A 16866-nucleotide genomic window follows, 5' to 3' on the forward strand; every position below is an offset into this window, starting at 1 on the left:
AAAAAGTTCCTCTCATGATTGTCAGGCAAGAAAGAAGAGCAGGAAAGTTCAGGGTCTTTTCACCAAATTTTAGACCCATACTCCTGCCCCATCTCCATTAGAACACTGGGAGTATGAGCTATTTATGGGTTCTTTGTTGACCTTTCCTCATTAGTTTCCATTTTCCTCCAGTAAGACTATTACTGAAAGAGGGTCAAATAATAGTTCTGATACCATATAATGTTTTAACTCCATCATGAGTCCTGAAGGATGATAGGAACTGAGAAGGGATGAATCTTGCATACCAAAAAATTTGTTATAAGGTCTCTGCTTTTCCCTCCTGCTGTAGGACTCTGAATTAGAGCCTATGAATGGTGAGATAATGGATGATACTCTTAAGACTTCACTTACAACGGAAGAAGAGGACTCCATTAGTGAAGGTTTAGAAGAAGAATTAAAAGCACAGTCTTGTAATTCCAGTGAAGACACTGTAAATCTTGTTCCACTGGTGGTAGAATCCTCAAAACCTCACGAGGCTGTTGCACCAGATAAGGTAAGACAGAAATAACCCCATTTTTTTTTTTTAAAATCATTTAAAGTGTGCTATTATAAATGCCATTGACGATAGAGGGGATTGCATACTATATTTTCCTCCAGTTTAACTTGTACAGTATCTGCCTTCTGATTTCAATCCCTAGCAACTGCCCCCGGCCCAAAAGGCATATCTGCTTTATGATAATGAAATGAATTTTTACTTTATTTACTTAGGGAATGCTTAGAAAAGTGGATAAACATGATTTATCAAATGTCAAGTATCCCACCTCCTTTCATAGTCTATGACCAATATAATTTTAATTAATGAGGCAGAATAGATTAGTGGGAAAAAAACCATGGTGTAGTATTTGAAAAGAAATTTCTTTTACTTTTAAATATTCTAACTTAAGGCTAAAATATTATATTACACTGATTTACTAGTCTGTCAACTAAATTGCTGAATAAAACTTACATTGCCCTTACCTAATGAAACCATAATCAGATTTAGTGGAGTAGCATAGTGTTAAGCAGTTCTTGGTTCTGGCTCCAGTACCACCAGGAGACTAAACTCTTGGAGGTAATTCATGGTTTTGCAGAATCTTGGTATAAAATTTTAAAATGTCAGGCTGGGGTTGTTGATCAGTGGTAGAGCACTTGCCTTGCATGCGTCAAGCCCTGGGTTTGATCCTCAGCACCATATGAAAAAAAAAAAAAAACAAATAAAAATAAAGATATTAAAAAAACTTTTAAAAGTCATAAGTACTCTTTGAGGTAAAATAATTATTATATCTAATAGTGTATTAAAATTACTATGAAACAATTTTTGAATAAATTGTATTTGGAATATGCAGATGATTAACAAAAATAATGTATATTGAATTCTTTTAAGTTGTAGTTCATTACAGATTAATGTGAAAATAATTCATTTTAGAACTATATTGCAAAAGATTTGCAACTATATTGAACTATATTGCAAAACACAAAAACCAAATTTTGTGTTTTCAGACTCCACATATAACTGATACAGAAATGTTGATAGACCAAGGCCCATCTGATGACAAAGGGCACACCGAAGAGAAACTGTCTCCAGTTTCAAGAAAGAAAGCACATTTTGGAAGTTCAGACAAGGTTGACAGTATCTCAAATGAAGACCGATCTGACAGTGGTTTTCCAAACTCCGTGATAGCTGAATTTTCTGAAGAACCGGTATCTGAGAATTTATCACCCAACACTACTTCCTCACTTGAAGACCAGGGTGAGGAGGGGGTGCCTGAGCCCCAGGACACATCTACTGCTCTTTCTCAGAGTTCTTTGATAGAGGTTGAACTTGAGGATGTGCCATTTTCACAGAATGCAGGACAGAAGAACCAGTCAGAGGAGCAGTCTGAAGCATCTTCTGAGCAACTGGATCAGTTTACACAATCAGCAGAAAAAGCTGTGGATAGCAGCTCAGAGGAGATAGAAGTGGAAGTGCCTGTAGTAGATAGGCGGAATTTAAGAAGAAAGGCCAAAGGGCATAAAGGACCTGGTAAGAAGAAAGCCAAGCTGACCTGAATGAAGAAGAAATGTGTATGATAAATCCTCTTTGTAACATAATTGTTGTTTTTAAAACAGTGATTAATAAACAGCATGGGGCACAGGACAAAAATTTCTAAAATTTCAATTTGAACTGGAATTTATGATGCAGTTTTTCTCTCCCTTTAGGACCTGTGGTTCAACATTCTTTTTAATTTTTTCAGACTATTTTGTGTAAATAGAATTTTTTATTTTTATTAACCATATTTCAATTTTGGGAAACCAGATCATACTATATTTTTCTTTAGCAGGTGGGATACTTGACCATTGATATTTCAAAAAAATATAAATTTAAAAAGTGAGTAGTCGGCTTTCCATTACTTGTAAGGATCACAGAAATCTTTTATACTAAGGGTTTTAATAGTAAAACTTGGTGAAGGGTCTAGAAGTTTTATCTTGGATATCAAAACTAATTCCCAGTTTTTAAAAAGTTGGCACACCTAAACAAAAATGGCAGTAAATTAGAGTAAGTAAAACCTTAAGTAAATTACAGCCCAGAAATAGAAACTTATGTCACAGGTTTATCAAGATATTTTGGTTCTGTCCTTTTAATCTTAGTTGGGATGCAGTTTCTTCCTTTGACTTCAATGTTTGCAGAAAGCTACATACAAAATATACTTTTGACTCTGATAGTAACAGAATTGCTAGGGATTTAACTCGCATGTGGGGAAATTTTTAAAATTCCATTTGAAGTAGTAGTTCGTTGTAATTTTTTTATTACCTTTAATCAGGGAAACATCCTAACTATAGAATTTAGGGATACAGTTTAATTTGGGCTATCTAGTCTTTATTTTTTATTTTTTAGTTGTAGATGGACACAATATCATTTTTATGTGGTGCTGAGGACCGAACCCACGGCCTCGCACGTGCTAGGTGATTGCTCTATCGCTGAGCCACAACCCCAGCCCCTATCTAGTCTCAATCTAAGATAAATGACCAAAAACTATACGTTTGTTCCTACTCAATTAATAGCTATACTTCAGAAGATCCTTTTCTGAGCTTTATCCTTAATTCAGTAACCCTATTTTTCCATCAGCTTTCATCTGGTCCTCTCTCATTGTGATTCTTCAGTCAAAAGATCTGCCTGCCTGTCAGTTTATGCCCTTGGTATCCATTTTTGTGTAGAACTGGAACTGTACCCACAATCTCAGGCCTAGATGGCAGGAGAAAAGCTGCCTTGGGAGCTGTAGGTACAATAGCTTAAATCAAATTGAAGGGTTCAGTTGTCCCTTTGGTCTTGCTCACTTTTAGATTTGTTCTGAGTATTGGTTGCAAGCCTGCTTTTGTATGTACTTTGTGGTGCCACAGCAAAGTCATTTATTTGCTTAGAAAAATTTGGAGGGAAAAAAATCCCTAAACTTAAGTTTTTGTATGGCAATTTGTTTTAAAATAAATAAAATAGTTACTCTTAGAATTGAAAGAGAATCTCAAAATAGATCCCACTTTTTGAAAGTATTATGTGAACTTCAATTTGCACTTTATGTTGAGAATATTTTGAGATCCTTTCAGTTTGTTCTTGACAGCTTGTTGATTCCTGTGTGAAACATGTTATGACTTTCTGTCATGATTTGAGGTGCTATGGATTTATGTTGAAAGTTTATTCAGTCTTAAGTCAGGTGGTCTGATGATGTCATGTCATTAAATTTTATTTTGGAATATTGATATTTTAGAAAGATCAATTAGTTAAATTCTTAAGCAGGCAAAACAGTAAGCCCTTCCTATTCACATAAGATCTTGAACACTTGTGTTCTCTATTTTCTATAATTATTGGTCAGAGGAAATTAGATAATTTTATTCTAAGTGAAAATGAAAGTACTTTGGTCATTTGTTTTCTCAGCATATAAGTGTGACTAATGCTAGTGAACCTATCCAATATTCATGCTATTTTACAGTTTAAGAAACTTGTTAATATCACAACTAGGAAGGTAACTTAGATACTGTTAAGATCCAGAAAATTCATAGTTTCCATCTTTCATTTCTTAAAATAGACTTAAACTTTTAGATAATTTACTGATTTACTAATTTTTTTTTGCTCATTGCTGTCTTTACTTTCTTTAAAACTGGTATAGTTTTAAAAGAAGATTGTACTCACAACTCTTGGTGTGTGAAGTCTCTTATTCATGTATGATCACTGGGGACTAACAGTGTAAACTTAACACTTGTTCAAAACTTTGCTCAGCACATGAGAAAATGTTATTATATCTATGGTAGTTAGAAAATGTTATTTTTGGGTTATAGATCATAGAGCAAAAAGTTAGATCACATGGAGAAACCTAACTTTTCTTGTTTAGTAATTTATGTTGATATATACAGTTTATAACAATTTATCCTGAATAGAGATTCTAAATAAACTTAATCAGATACTTGTAGTTTTTGTAACACATTAGAAAAACTTTCAAAATTACAGTAGACTATAATGTGATTTCAACCAGCTAGTCTAGTTGTTGAGTGTTCAGTCACTTTCTACATAGTCCTTTGTGAACTGCTATTTTCTATTCAGATGTCTGCCAAGAAAGGAATCGACTTTTGTGTATATACGTATATATTTCCTTGTGTAATATAAAGCAGATGGTTATTAGCAAAATTTTAGTTCTTTCAAGTATAAATTATTCAATTGCTAGACCTCACAGAAATTAGTATATTTAAAAATTAACAAAGCTCCTCTACAACTTTTAAAGGTGAGAGGCTCTATTACGATTTTTTTATAAAATCAAACAGCATGACTTAAAATGTGTTTATATTCATGGTGTTTCCATACAGTGCAGAGATGGTAAAGATAACATCTAGTTATTAATGGTTTGCTTTTAGCAGATTACTGTAACACTATTTAAAATGGTTTTAGTGACTTTATAAAAAGTGTCTTGAAGGTTTATGATTGAGTCTTTACCTAATATCTAAATTATCTGCTCTTATGTTCCACTTTATCCTTGGGGGTTATCTTCTAAGGTTAGGTCACACCAGCAAACTGCAAGATTTTAATGTAAATAAAGAATTTATACTGACACTACTCATCTGTGTAACAATATTTTAGAAACAGATTTCTGCCTTGTATGTCCACTAGTAGCAACATGGTGTTTCAGATGTGATCCAGTCTTTTCACAGGTGATTTATTACAAATGTTATGCTTGTTTTCATACTGAGTATCAAACCTCTTTTTTACAAGATAATTTGTTTAATTTGGGTCTAAAAATTGAGCAAACGTCCTTTCTGTAGTATTCAGTTATTACCTAAAGTTAATTTTTTCCCTCTTCTAGAACTTAATTCACACATTACCCATTTTTATTAGTGGCAAAATCATTTGTTAAATTCTAATTTAAGAAGGGTTCAGCTTCTATCAAATGATTCTATTGTACTGAACCATCATTTACATGGAACTTTTCCTATGTGTTCTAGAACTTCGATTACGTTTATAGAACTTAGGAAAAATGAAACATTATTCAGAATAGCAAGTCTTACAGAATACTTGTTTTTTTTTTTAAAGTTTGAAAATAGTTATTAATATATTTTGTGATTGTTTTCTGGTCTGTTTTAAAATTCTTTCACTTTACCCCTACTTTCATTCATGAAAATGTGTTTAGATACTGAATTTGTTTAGATATTCAGTTATTTTGTTAAAGAAATAATCACTATTGGCTGTACTTTGCAGACTTAAAAATAAAACAGAATTTAAAATGTTGTGGTGATTAATGTAGTATATAGACACCCTAAAGCTTAGAGTCATGACCATGTAATTCAAACCACGGAATTGAATTAGAACCCTAAAACATGACCTTTTTATTTACATTAACCAATTAATTGCAAATAATTTTCTCTTTGGGGCATTAATGAAAACTAAGTGGAATTATCCAAAATTTTTAGTACCATTCTGAAAGCACAAGCATATATACAGAATATAGAAAATGCTAACATAAAAAAGTATGTTAATTTACTTACTGAACAAGATCACTGAAAAGATTTATCTAAGAGGTCTGAATTTTTTCTACATTGTATAGCCTGTTTTTCTCTTAGATATTTTTTCAGTTATACTGGTGGTTTTTTCCGAAATGACAGATCTGCATTGCTGAATATCCACTCTTTAATGCAGATACTGGTATTTATGGGTTTGCTTTTTCAATTGTTGAATCTTAAAAACATGTAAACCCTTAACATAAACCCCCAAATAAAGAACAACCTGCAAACTCCCTCATTTTAATGTTTTTTTTTTTTTTTAAACAGTTTAATATATAGTTCTTAATGACTGCAGATACGTAAGGCTGTTTGGTAGTATTCAGAACCATCACTGTGCAGTAATGGTGGTTTTCCTGATTGATTTGTAGTCTTATAATAATTCCAAGGAGTGTAAAACTGTTGTCAAACAAGTAAGACCGCATTTATGCATCCGTCATTTTCAGGATTATTGGTAACCTGGGCATATTTCCCTGATGGGGAGAAAAAAAAAAGATGTGAGAAATGTTAGCTAATAAAAATTAAATATAATTTCACTTCGTGGTGCTGGGGATCAAACCCAGGGCCTTGTATATGCTGGGCAATTGCTCTAACACTGAGTTATATCCTAGCCCCCAAATTTAAAAAAATATAAAATTAAACTCTTAATTATAATATTCCTAAAATATGTCTAATAACCACTTTTATTAAATATGAACAGAATAAGATTTTTAAGTCATTCAAGACCAAGCTGTGTTCTGAATATAATTTTCTTACAAAATATTTTTTTAGTTGTCAATGGATATTTCATTCATTCATCCATCCATCTATCATCCATCTATTTATTTATTTATAAATAGTAATTGGCTCTATTCTATTAGTTCATTGCATTAATACGCCTCTACTTTTCTGACTCTTCCTTAAAAATGCACCATGTTGAGATTAGTTGCCAACATGAATTATGAACCAATTACAAGAATTTCAGGTATATTCTTCCCTTTTGAAGAACATCACAGTTTAAAGGTACTTTAAGCACTAAAAAGAGTTTAAAATTGCTGCATGACAAATTACCCCTTATTTAAATGAAACCAATAAGCTCAATTTTAAAAAGTGCAGCATAACTTGCTCTATAAAGTAGTGTTCCTAAAGATTTACATAAAGTTTTAGCTCACATAGCTCTTCCACATTAAAAATGTGTGCTGTGTACTATCAACTTGAAATGTATTTCTATTAGGACTGTAGAACACCAATAGCTCCATATTAAAAAATTGACTTACCCCAAATCACTTTGCCTCCTTGTGTTACAAGGCCCAACTCGCTGACATTCACCTCAATGACTGTACCTTTGGTAATAACACCCAAAGTTGTATACAGTGGGGATGACGGATTCTTTTTCACACCAAGTATTGGTAGGCAAAACGTGGCTTTCAGTTCAGGATGTGTTACATGGGCCTTCTTGAAACGTAAGCCCTAGTAAGCAAACATAAGCTATGAGTCCAAAATGTTAATGAGTAGTAGTCCTTTTTACTTATCTTTTGCACCATCAAAGAATCATTGGTTCAAGCAAAGGGGAAGAAGGGTGCATGGGGGCAGGAAAGATGGTGGAATGAGATGGACATCATTACCCTAGGTACATGTATGACTGCACATATGGTGTGATGCTACATCATGTACAATCATAGAAAAAGTTTTGCTGCAATTGTGTACAATGAATCAAAATGCATTCTGCTGTCATATATAACTAATTAAAATAAATAAATTAATCATTGGTTCAATAAATGTCAAATCTTTCAACCTTTCAAATAAAATACTATTATTTCTAATGACTAAAAAATTAACAGGATAAATGTGAAGAAAAATCCTACATATATACTCCTGCAAAGTTTTTACTATGTAACAGTTACCTAGAAAAATACTCCTATTTTGACTTTGTCTAGTCATCTGCACTTATTGAAAATTTGGTACATGCCAAGCACAATGCTAGAGCTGATGATACATGATAACCTTACCATATGCCCCTCCTTTCTTTCTGTTAAATGATGAAACAAGGGTCAGCAATCTTAATGACTCCTTTCCTGATTAAATGAGCTGGGCGTGGTGGAGGAGGCCTGTAATCCCAGTGGCTCAGGAGGCTGAGACAGGAGGATCCCAAGTTCAAAGCTAGCCTCAGCAAAAGCAAGGCACTAAGCAACTCAGTGAGACTCTGTCTCTAAATAAAATACTAAAAGGGCTGGGGATGTGGTTCAGGGGTCGAGTGCCCCTGAGTTCAATCCCAGTACAAAAAAAAGAAACCTGATCAAATGATGGAAAGGGAGATAAATGAAATCAATCAAATGTAAATGTCCCAATTGTAAGTCTCCATATACTTTAGCTACCATGCATGATACAAAAAGGGGTGGACTGTCAGTTTTCTTCAATGATAACAGTTACAAGAGTGGAGAGCACCCAGAGAGGCTTTGTTACAAATATGGAACCACCCAGCCATCTAGATAGGATCTTTTGGAGTGTAGTACTTATGTCACCATACTTTGTAGTCTTTATTTTTACCTATATGGTGGGAAGGGATGATATTAAATCAGGTTCTTAGTAATAGATTCTTTAAATATACTTATAAGAACAGCCTGACTAGTACAGTGTCTCCCTACTGAACTCATGTTACCAAAACATTCAGAAAATTTTTAATATGAAATTGAAAACAAGGGTAGTTGATGATATAATCCAAAAGTAGATGAATAAAGTAACAGTAAACATTTTAGGCTTTTCAAGTCATATAGTCTCTTGCAACTCTTCAAGGGTAGGGTGGGTATGCAATGTATACACAAACAGGCGTGACTGTGTTCCATTAAGACTTAGTTTAGGGCTGGGGATATAGCTCAGTTGGTAGAATGCTTGCCTTGCATGCACAAGGCCTTGGGTTTAATTCCCAGCACCACAAAACAAAATAAACAAAAAAAACCCAGTAAGACTTAATTTACATAAACAGACTGCCAGTATTTTATTTAATCCATTAAACAATCACCCTGAGCAAGAATTAATACTAGCTTTCTGATTCCTTGTTTTAAGCAGGCTGGTTTTCAAGGCATTTTACAAAAATATATTCAATTATATTTTTCCTGAAGCAGGGGTGGGCAGATGATGATTAGTTTGGGGGCATATTAACATCACTGACATCATAATAAAGCTACTTTTATAGCTATATTATATGGTAGTATTCAGAAACTACTACTAATGGTAGTCGTAGTTTGTAGTCTTGATTGATTTGTAGTCTTATAATAATTTTAAGGAGTGTAAAACTGTTGTAAAACCAGTAAGACCGCATTTAGGCATCCATCACTTTCAGGATTATTGGTAACTTGGGCATATTTCCCTGAAGAGGGAGGAAAAAAAAGAAGTAAGAAATATTAGCTAATAAAAATTAAATTAAATTTTACTTCGTGGTGCTGGGGATGCCAAGCACAATGTATTTTTTTTTTTTTGATCTCTTTTTGCAGTGCTGGGGAACATGCTACCAAGTGCTCTACTACTGAGCCTCACCCCTACCTACTCCTCTTCTCTTTTTATAATGATTACATACTGAATGCTTTCAAAAGCATTATTATATTTCCCTTACTAAACCAGAAGTGACTCAAAACTGTCCTCAAATTTTCTAACTGATCTTAAAGATGTGTTTGAGGCCTAGCAGTGTCAGACATATAATAATCACTTATTGAATGAGTAGAGTGTAACTGTGTGGATAGAGAAAGTTCTAATATATCATGTTTCAAGGAATTCAATAAAGATATCTATTATGAAAATTCTTTTTCACTTGAAATCTCCATTTATGAAGTTAAAGACAAGATTGTTGATTATAGTGGAAAAAGTGCTAAGTAACCACTCTCAGAGTAACAAAAATAGCATAAAAACATCTTTTAACCTGTTTTTCAAACAAATTTTAGGAATTTCAGGAAGTTGTAATATACTTTATCCAGTTTAACAAGGACTAATGACTACACCCTTGCAAAGGACTTACCATTGGCCTAATGAATCTTTCATATTTAGGTGGTTTTCTTGTAAAGCCATCTCCAACAAAGCAGACTTTAGTAACCATCCTCTTCCAGGCCTTCTTTTTTCTCTTTCCTGTTCGAATCACTTTTAATACTTCTGTTTCTCCCTGGGCACGAACCTTGGGAAGGGGGACTTCCCATTTTCCCTAATGATATACCGGAGTTAAAATTTGTATTGTAAGTAAAAGATTATAGCTTAAATATGTTTTTAGTTGTTCAGAGCTGTAGATTCACTTTTTTCCTTAACCATTCGTCTATGGTTCAGTTGTTTTTTAAGTCTGTATTCATGGGTATGTTAAATAATTGGTTTGTTTAAGCTAAAAATCTTAATGCCCTGTTATGGGTAAAAAATACCATCTGTAATAAAGTAGTGACTTCTATAGAGCCTATATGCATTACTAGTAGTTTGTAAAACTGGAAGACTGTTTCCACTTAATGTATCTTTACATTTCTACTGCAAATGGATATTTAGATTGTACAATTCTAGTGAGATAAAAGTCCTTCACTAGATGTTTTATATCTCCTTAGAATACAAATTTATGTGCATGTGTATAAACATACATATACATTAACATGCACACACTAAATATATAAAAAATTATATAACACACACTGTAGCAGTATAAGGCAGCGTAAAGAATTTTGGACTTATTTCTGAGACATGGACAGGTTCTAGGAGCAGCTCTACCATTTTATAGTTAAGTGACCATGAAGAATGATTTATCATCTTTTGGAATCCAGTTTCTTTATCTATAAAATGAAAAACTTTAAGCAGATAACCACTAAAGTTTCTTTCACTGTTAAAGTCATGCCATTCTAGTTTTGGATATTTATAAATCCAAAAAAAAAAAAAAAATAAGGCAGTAAGAATTAAAAAATCAAGTCTGGAGACTACAAACTCTTCTAATACAGATACTGCATATTCTTGGGTTTCTGTCAACACATTTCACATTTAAAAATATCTATGCCCCCTTTCACAGAATTTTATGTTTCTATGGCAAAAGTAATCTGAATTTTTATTGAAATCAAATTATTTAGGGAATTTGTAATTATTTTCCATTTGAACCTGTGCTGGCACTGCAGAGCAATAAAACCAAAAGTAGTTGTGTTTACTCTACAGGAGCATAGCATTAGGAGCTTTCAAGTACAGGAAGTCATTAAATATTGAATTTTAGATTTACTCATTATTTGCTTAATTTTTTAACACGAAAGATATGACATTGTAATACATTTTAAAAAATCATTAATATCTAAAAGCCGGTGATAAATCAATTTTTAAATATAAAATGAAATTTACAAAATTTTTAAAGACTTTTAATATCTAAATAATGGTAATCATACTTTCCCTTCATGTTTCAAATTAAACTGAAAAAATAAACTAAGAACTTCAAATTTAAGTAATTCTCCTGAACAAAAAAGAAATAGAGACTTAAATATTTATTGCTTACCGCCTTTTCTTTTCGCTTTTGTTTAATCATGTTGGAAAGTACTTTTGCTCTAGTCTGTCCTTCTCTGTCCAGGAGATAGGCAGGCACTGCTCCCTGTGGAGTCTTTTCATCATTCTTTTGTTTGGTGTTTCTCTTTTCATGCATCTTAATACTATCAAGAAAGAAATATATTCAAAATTATCTGTTTAATGACTATTATCCAAAGAATATTAACTTGTAATAAGAAATAAATGGGTTCACTTACGTCTTTTTCATTTGTATTTTCTCAGCATGGCGCTGTTTATGGTAGAGCTTAGCCTTCAGGCCAATCATTTTTTTTGCCTTCTTTGAACGTTCATGAGCCTCTCGACTTTCCTTCTTTCTCTTTTTCTCATGGTAATCCAAACGGTATCCATAACGTTTACGGTGTAATTCAATGTATTCATTTTGTGGCTATAAGTATGCAAGAAAAGTTAATTTTTTAAAGTAATGACAAGATTACTCCAAAATTATTTTACAGTACATAAAGTACACATGATGTCATATCATCCAAATGTTCTTGTGTAAGTGACTCTGGTATTATTAAGTTTATCTACATGATGTAAGTTAAATAAATTTATCTTAGATGATAAGAAGTAGAATTTACATCTGTAATAATCTCAGTGACAATTACTGTTCACTGAAGGGAACTGTCCAAAACACACTGGACCACTAAAAAGATGAGCTGACAACATGATTTTCTATTGGTTTTTCTCTGACATAGGTAATCTGTGAATTCAATAACATTACCATTATTTTGTACTTTTTATTTTAAAAATTTGGTCCATTAACACCATAAACTTGCCCTTTTTAGGTGTAGGTGTACAGTTCCAGGTTTTGAGCAATTATTCAGTTCTGTAATCACTGTAATAAAGATAACGAATTTTTTTCATCACCCTCAAAAGTTCCCTTTGTATTACTTTGAAATCAATCCCCTTTCCTAACCCCCAATCTGATATCTATTTCTAGCGTTTTGCCTTTCCTGGAACAGAGTGCTAATGGATACAAGGAATTTGATTTCAGTCCCCCTTCACCCTCTTTTCCTCTCTCCCCACTTTCTCTTTACTGATCTTCCTTTCACACCTTTATTTATTTATTTTTGATTGGTATTTTCTACATATACATAAAGGGGAAATTCCTGAATCTGGCCTCTTTCAATCAGAATAAGAATTTTGGGATTCATTCACCTTGTATCAGTTTTTCAAACTCTTTTATTGCTAAATACTATTCCATTGTATGAATGAAACACCATTTGTTTATTCAATGACCAGATGATGGATGTTCGAATTGTTCACAATTTTTGCTAATCAGGAATAGTTTAATAAACAGTTATATGCTGGTCTTGTGTGACATCTGTCGACTGCTAGACTGTTTACCAAAGTTGCTTGGGAGTTATATATGGGCTCAATTTTGCATTTTAAACAACAGTTGTTTTAAACACATAGCCAGAGTCCATCTGGATTTTAAGACTGAAAAAATAATGATGCAAAGCCAATTCCAGCTCAGAGAACAAATTTAAGTTAACAAAGTATTGTTTTCAACTGCTATCACATAAACTTTGCATAAACAGGGAAGGATGAGGAATTTCATTTTAAACAGAGATGCAGTCGAAAGAGAAATGATTTGGCAGTTAAACCCAGCTCCGTAGTTCATTCGCCATCTAGCCTTTGACAAGGACCCATCGGTTTCCTCAGCAACAAAATGGGATGGCGCGATTAATACCTACCGTGGAGTTTTAACACAAGGCTCAACCACATTCCTAATGGGCTCTGGCACTGGTGACCACACATGTGTTGAAACCAGGAATTTAACAGAATGAAATCTATTTCTCTCCAAGACTCGTATTCTGGCCAATACTTCACTATTTCTCAAAGGTAAAGTTTCTTTCCCTGGAGCTTACTCCGCCGAGGCTACCCCTCTTCCCTTAAAGCAGCATTACGTCTCCGCCTGCCACTTCTCCCTCCCCGCTCCATTACCGTGGGCTCCGAGGCTCCACTTACTCAAATGCCTTATGCCGCGAGCGCCAGAGACAACTTCTTACCATGATGATAGCCGCAGAGCTGCCGGGTGCAGTCTCCGGGGTGAGTAGAAGCTCTCAATCTTCGGGTACCCAAGACCCAAAAGCCTACTCCGCGCAGTGCGGAACCGGAAAGAGCTACCCTTCAAAACTGCCGAGTGAAGAGTACGCGTGGCGTAACCGTTCCGAGCCTCTCTTCACTTTAAACAAGAAGGGCGGAACTTGCTGGTAGGAGGTATTTGGTTGATGCACCGCCGGAAGTGCCGAAGAGAAGCTGCCTGAGGAGTCCGTAAGATAGGAATCTAGGTTCTCTGGTTGGTAAGAGGGTGGACGCTGAGTTGGTTGAAACGTGGGGCCATTGCAGACTTCAAAGTAGTCGGTGCCTCTTGCTCCTTACAACCTTTCGAAAAGAAGCTGGCCTCTAGTGCACGACTGAGTGCAAGGTGGGTACCGCCCCGAGAGACTACGTGTGTCTGTGACCCTGCCCGGCGCTGGGCACTGCTGACCTTCCAGGCTGCTTCTGACGGAGCCAGCCACAGAGATGGACGGCAGGGCTTCTTGCCCACTGCTCCTAGATTTCTCCTCATTTATGGACATTTTTTCCTCTATTCTTCAGCGAGGATGACTGATGTTTCCTCCTATCATTATAATGTATGTACAATTAAGGATATAGAAGATAGAAGAATGAAAGTTTATTGTATGGGAAAGTAAAATTATTGGAGTTTATCAACTGCCAGAAAAGAAATAGACTATTAGTTTTCTGGAATTTCAGGACTAATTCCAGAATTTTCTGAGACCTTTTGGTGCATTGGAGGAAGACCTGGGTGGACTGGCTTTGCAGTGCCCCTTCAGTAACACCAGGGAAATAATTCACAAGAAAGTACATTTAAGAACGTTGTTAGTTTTACCTTTTTATTTTGCACCGAAGTTCTCTTAATTACCCTATAGTTTGAAACCTTTTTCATTTATTGGAGGAAAAATAACTGTATCAAAGGAGAGTATTCATTTCATTAAAACAGTGCTTTGGATGTAAGGCTCCATCTTCTTAATGGAATCTTACTTTAAAACAGACCTAATACTAAGTAGCTTAAGTGTATTTTCACGTGCAATAAATTATTTAATCCTCTACTTTGAATATGCTCCCCTTCCCATTGCCTTCCTTACCTACTTTAGGTCTTTGCTTAAATGTCATCATTTTAGTAAGAACTTTCTTGACCTTACAGTTGTGCCCCAGTTCCCTTATCTTGCTTAATTCCACCTATCACCATAGAAAATACTGTGTATTTTATTTATTCTCTTGTTTATCTGCATCCCTTGAGTACAGTAGGGGCAGTATGAAGACACAGCTTATTTGCTTTTGTTCATTGCTTTAACCCCAACACCTAGAAGGCAAAGATAGACAGTTCTTATTGAATAAGAATTCTTAGGCCAAATCCTGTGGTGTGCTTTGTGAAATACTGAAGTGCAGAGATTTTAAGTGATTTATCCAAGATTTCAGAAGACTTGGGACTCCAGCAATATCTCTGATTCTAAATCTAGTTTCAATCTTTTTTTTTTTTTTTGGTAAGACTTTTGTAGTGTAACAATGTGGAAAAATGCATATACTGTATATGAACATTTCAGTGGGTTTTTAAAACCCGAACATATTAGTGTAGGCGGCACCCAGATCAAGAAATTACTTTAACTTGTGTCCCAGAGCCTACCTCTTCCTTCTTTCTGGTTATTAGCACTCCCAAGAGTAAACACTATCCTGACTTCTAACATAATGGATTAGTTTTACCTATATATTCTTGACAAAATTGAAACCAGATGGGATAAGTTTTTATAGATTTTTTTCCTCTAACATTTGAAATTTATCCTTATTGTTTTCTGTTGTTATAGTTCTTTTATTAGATTGTGGAAAATTTAATCAGTTGGTTTAAATTAATATATGTTTTCATTTATAATTTCCTAAATCATTAATTACCTTTTTCTTTCTGAATCAGGAGGAGAAAGTAAGTGAAGTTTTAAAAGGTTGAGCAATTAGCACTCCTTGATTTGTATAAAATAGGGAAGGCAAAGATATGGCTATGTTGTTTATCATTTGTTCTTACTTTCATCTATTATTGTGGGATAAAAATGGGCCAAACAAATCAATGCTAGCAAAATGTTCTCTTAAAAAACTATTTCCTGGGGCTGGGGTTGGAGCTCAGTGGTAGAGCGCTTCCCTAGCTCTTGTGAAGCACTGGGTTCGATTTTGAGCACCACATAAAAATACATAAATGAAGGGCTGGGATGTGGCTCAGTGGTCAAGTGCCCTGAGTTCAAAATGAATGAATGAATGAATGAATGAATGAAATAAAGGTATTTGCCTGTCTATAACTAAAAATATTTTTAAAAAACAGTATTTCCTGTATATGTGTCAGTAATCAAATTGGATTTCATCACTATTTTGTTAAGTCTACCAAAAGTATATAGTAGATACCCAGTCTTGAAATTGTGGTGATCAAAAGCATATAATGATATTGATGTATGGTTGGAAAAGATGAGTATTTTAATGGCCTTTGCAAAAAATTGTGGACATCTTTGATACTATTTCAGACTTTGACAAATGATAGTTTCATAAAGATTAGTTACAATATAGAATCAAATTATATTAGTGAATCTTTTGTGCTCTTTTGTATTTGTGTCTGTTGTATTTTAGAATAGATCTTTTATTCAAGCATGATTTTGGAAACAATGTATTGATTGGGAAATCTCTATTTACTGAGTTATGAAACCTTCCAAATACACATATCATTAAGTCATATCAAAAAAATCAATTCATTAGTATCACCATTGATTTCTTCATGAATATCTTTTAAGTTAGGCTGTCAAGCCTACAGTGACAGATGCCAGTTTTTCAAGGTTCTGATATCATTTGAAAGCTTGAACTTGATCACTGGCAGTGAATACTATTAATTGCTTTCTTTGAAGTGAATTATCATTTTAAAGAAAAAGTCTACAAAATATCCAAGTTTGAATAACATATGTTTTTGAATAAATGGTGTTCAATGAAAAAAAATTAGCAAATGCAGCTTGCAACTGCATTTTATGCATCCTATTTGATTTCCCTATCAAATAGGTACCCTTGAGTGTGTTTTCAAGGGTTGAGATATAATAAAATTAAGAATTTTTACTGCCTCATTAAGGATATTCTTAATTGAAACTTTTATTTTTATTTATTTATTTTTTTAAAGAGAGAGATAGAATTTTTAATATTTATTTTTTTTAGTTTTCAGTGGATACAACATCTTTATTTTATTTTTATGCGGTGCTGAGGATCAAACCCAGAACCCTGCGCATGCCA

The 16866-nt window shown here is 33.9% G+C and overlaps 3 protein-coding genes across 7 annotated transcripts in view; 2 read left to right on the forward strand and 1 right to left on the reverse strand.

Annotated features, from left to right (window-relative positions):
- Window positions 1–5760, forward strand: part of Fam169a (family with sequence similarity 169 member A) — a 70746-nt gene extending 64986 nt beyond the window's left edge. For all 4 annotated transcript variants that reach the window (XM_046427025.2, XM_046427032.2, XM_058574103.1 and 1 more), the window contains 2 exons: window positions 329–532; window positions 1519–5760. In XM_046427025.2, the coding sequence (XP_046282981.1) occupies window positions 329–532; window positions 1519–2067 (753 nt within the window). In that variant the 3' untranslated portion in view covers window positions 2068–5760. The remainder of the gene's footprint in view (window positions 1–328; window positions 533–1518) is intronic.
- Window positions 5761–5833: 73 nt separating this feature from the next.
- Window positions 5834–13710, reverse strand: Nsa2 (NSA2 ribosome biogenesis factor). Its single transcript, XM_046427059.2, has 6 exons — window positions 13563–13710; window positions 11748–11935; window positions 11504–11654; window positions 10022–10201; window positions 7290–7482; window positions 5834–6506 (listed from the first exon to the last, which is right to left on the reverse strand). Exons 1-6 carry the CDS (start codon window positions 13563–13565, stop codon window positions 6439–6441), a joined length of 783 nt encoding a protein of 260 aa, XP_046283015.1. The 5' UTR covers window positions 13566–13710; the 3' UTR covers window positions 5834–6438.
- Window positions 13711–13784: 74 nt separating this feature from the next.
- Window positions 13785–16866, forward strand: part of Gfm2 (GTP dependent ribosome recycling factor mitochondrial 2) — a 60679-nt gene continuing 57597 nt past the window's right edge. For both annotated transcript variants that reach the window (XM_046427005.2, XM_058574098.1), the window contains exon 1: window positions 13785–13981. The gene's annotated coding sequence lies outside the window, so the exon portion shown is untranslated. The remainder of the gene's footprint in view (window positions 13982–16866) is intronic.

This window comes from Marmota monax, unplaced genomic scaffold (genome assembly GCF_021218885.2).
Source record: "Marmota monax isolate L192 unplaced genomic scaffold, Marmota_monax_Labrador192_F-V1.1 WCK01_AAM20220418_F8-fsc00018, whole genome shotgun sequence".
In the NCBI taxonomy this organism is placed as follows: domain Eukaryota; kingdom Metazoa; phylum Chordata; class Mammalia; order Rodentia; family Sciuridae; genus Marmota; species Marmota monax.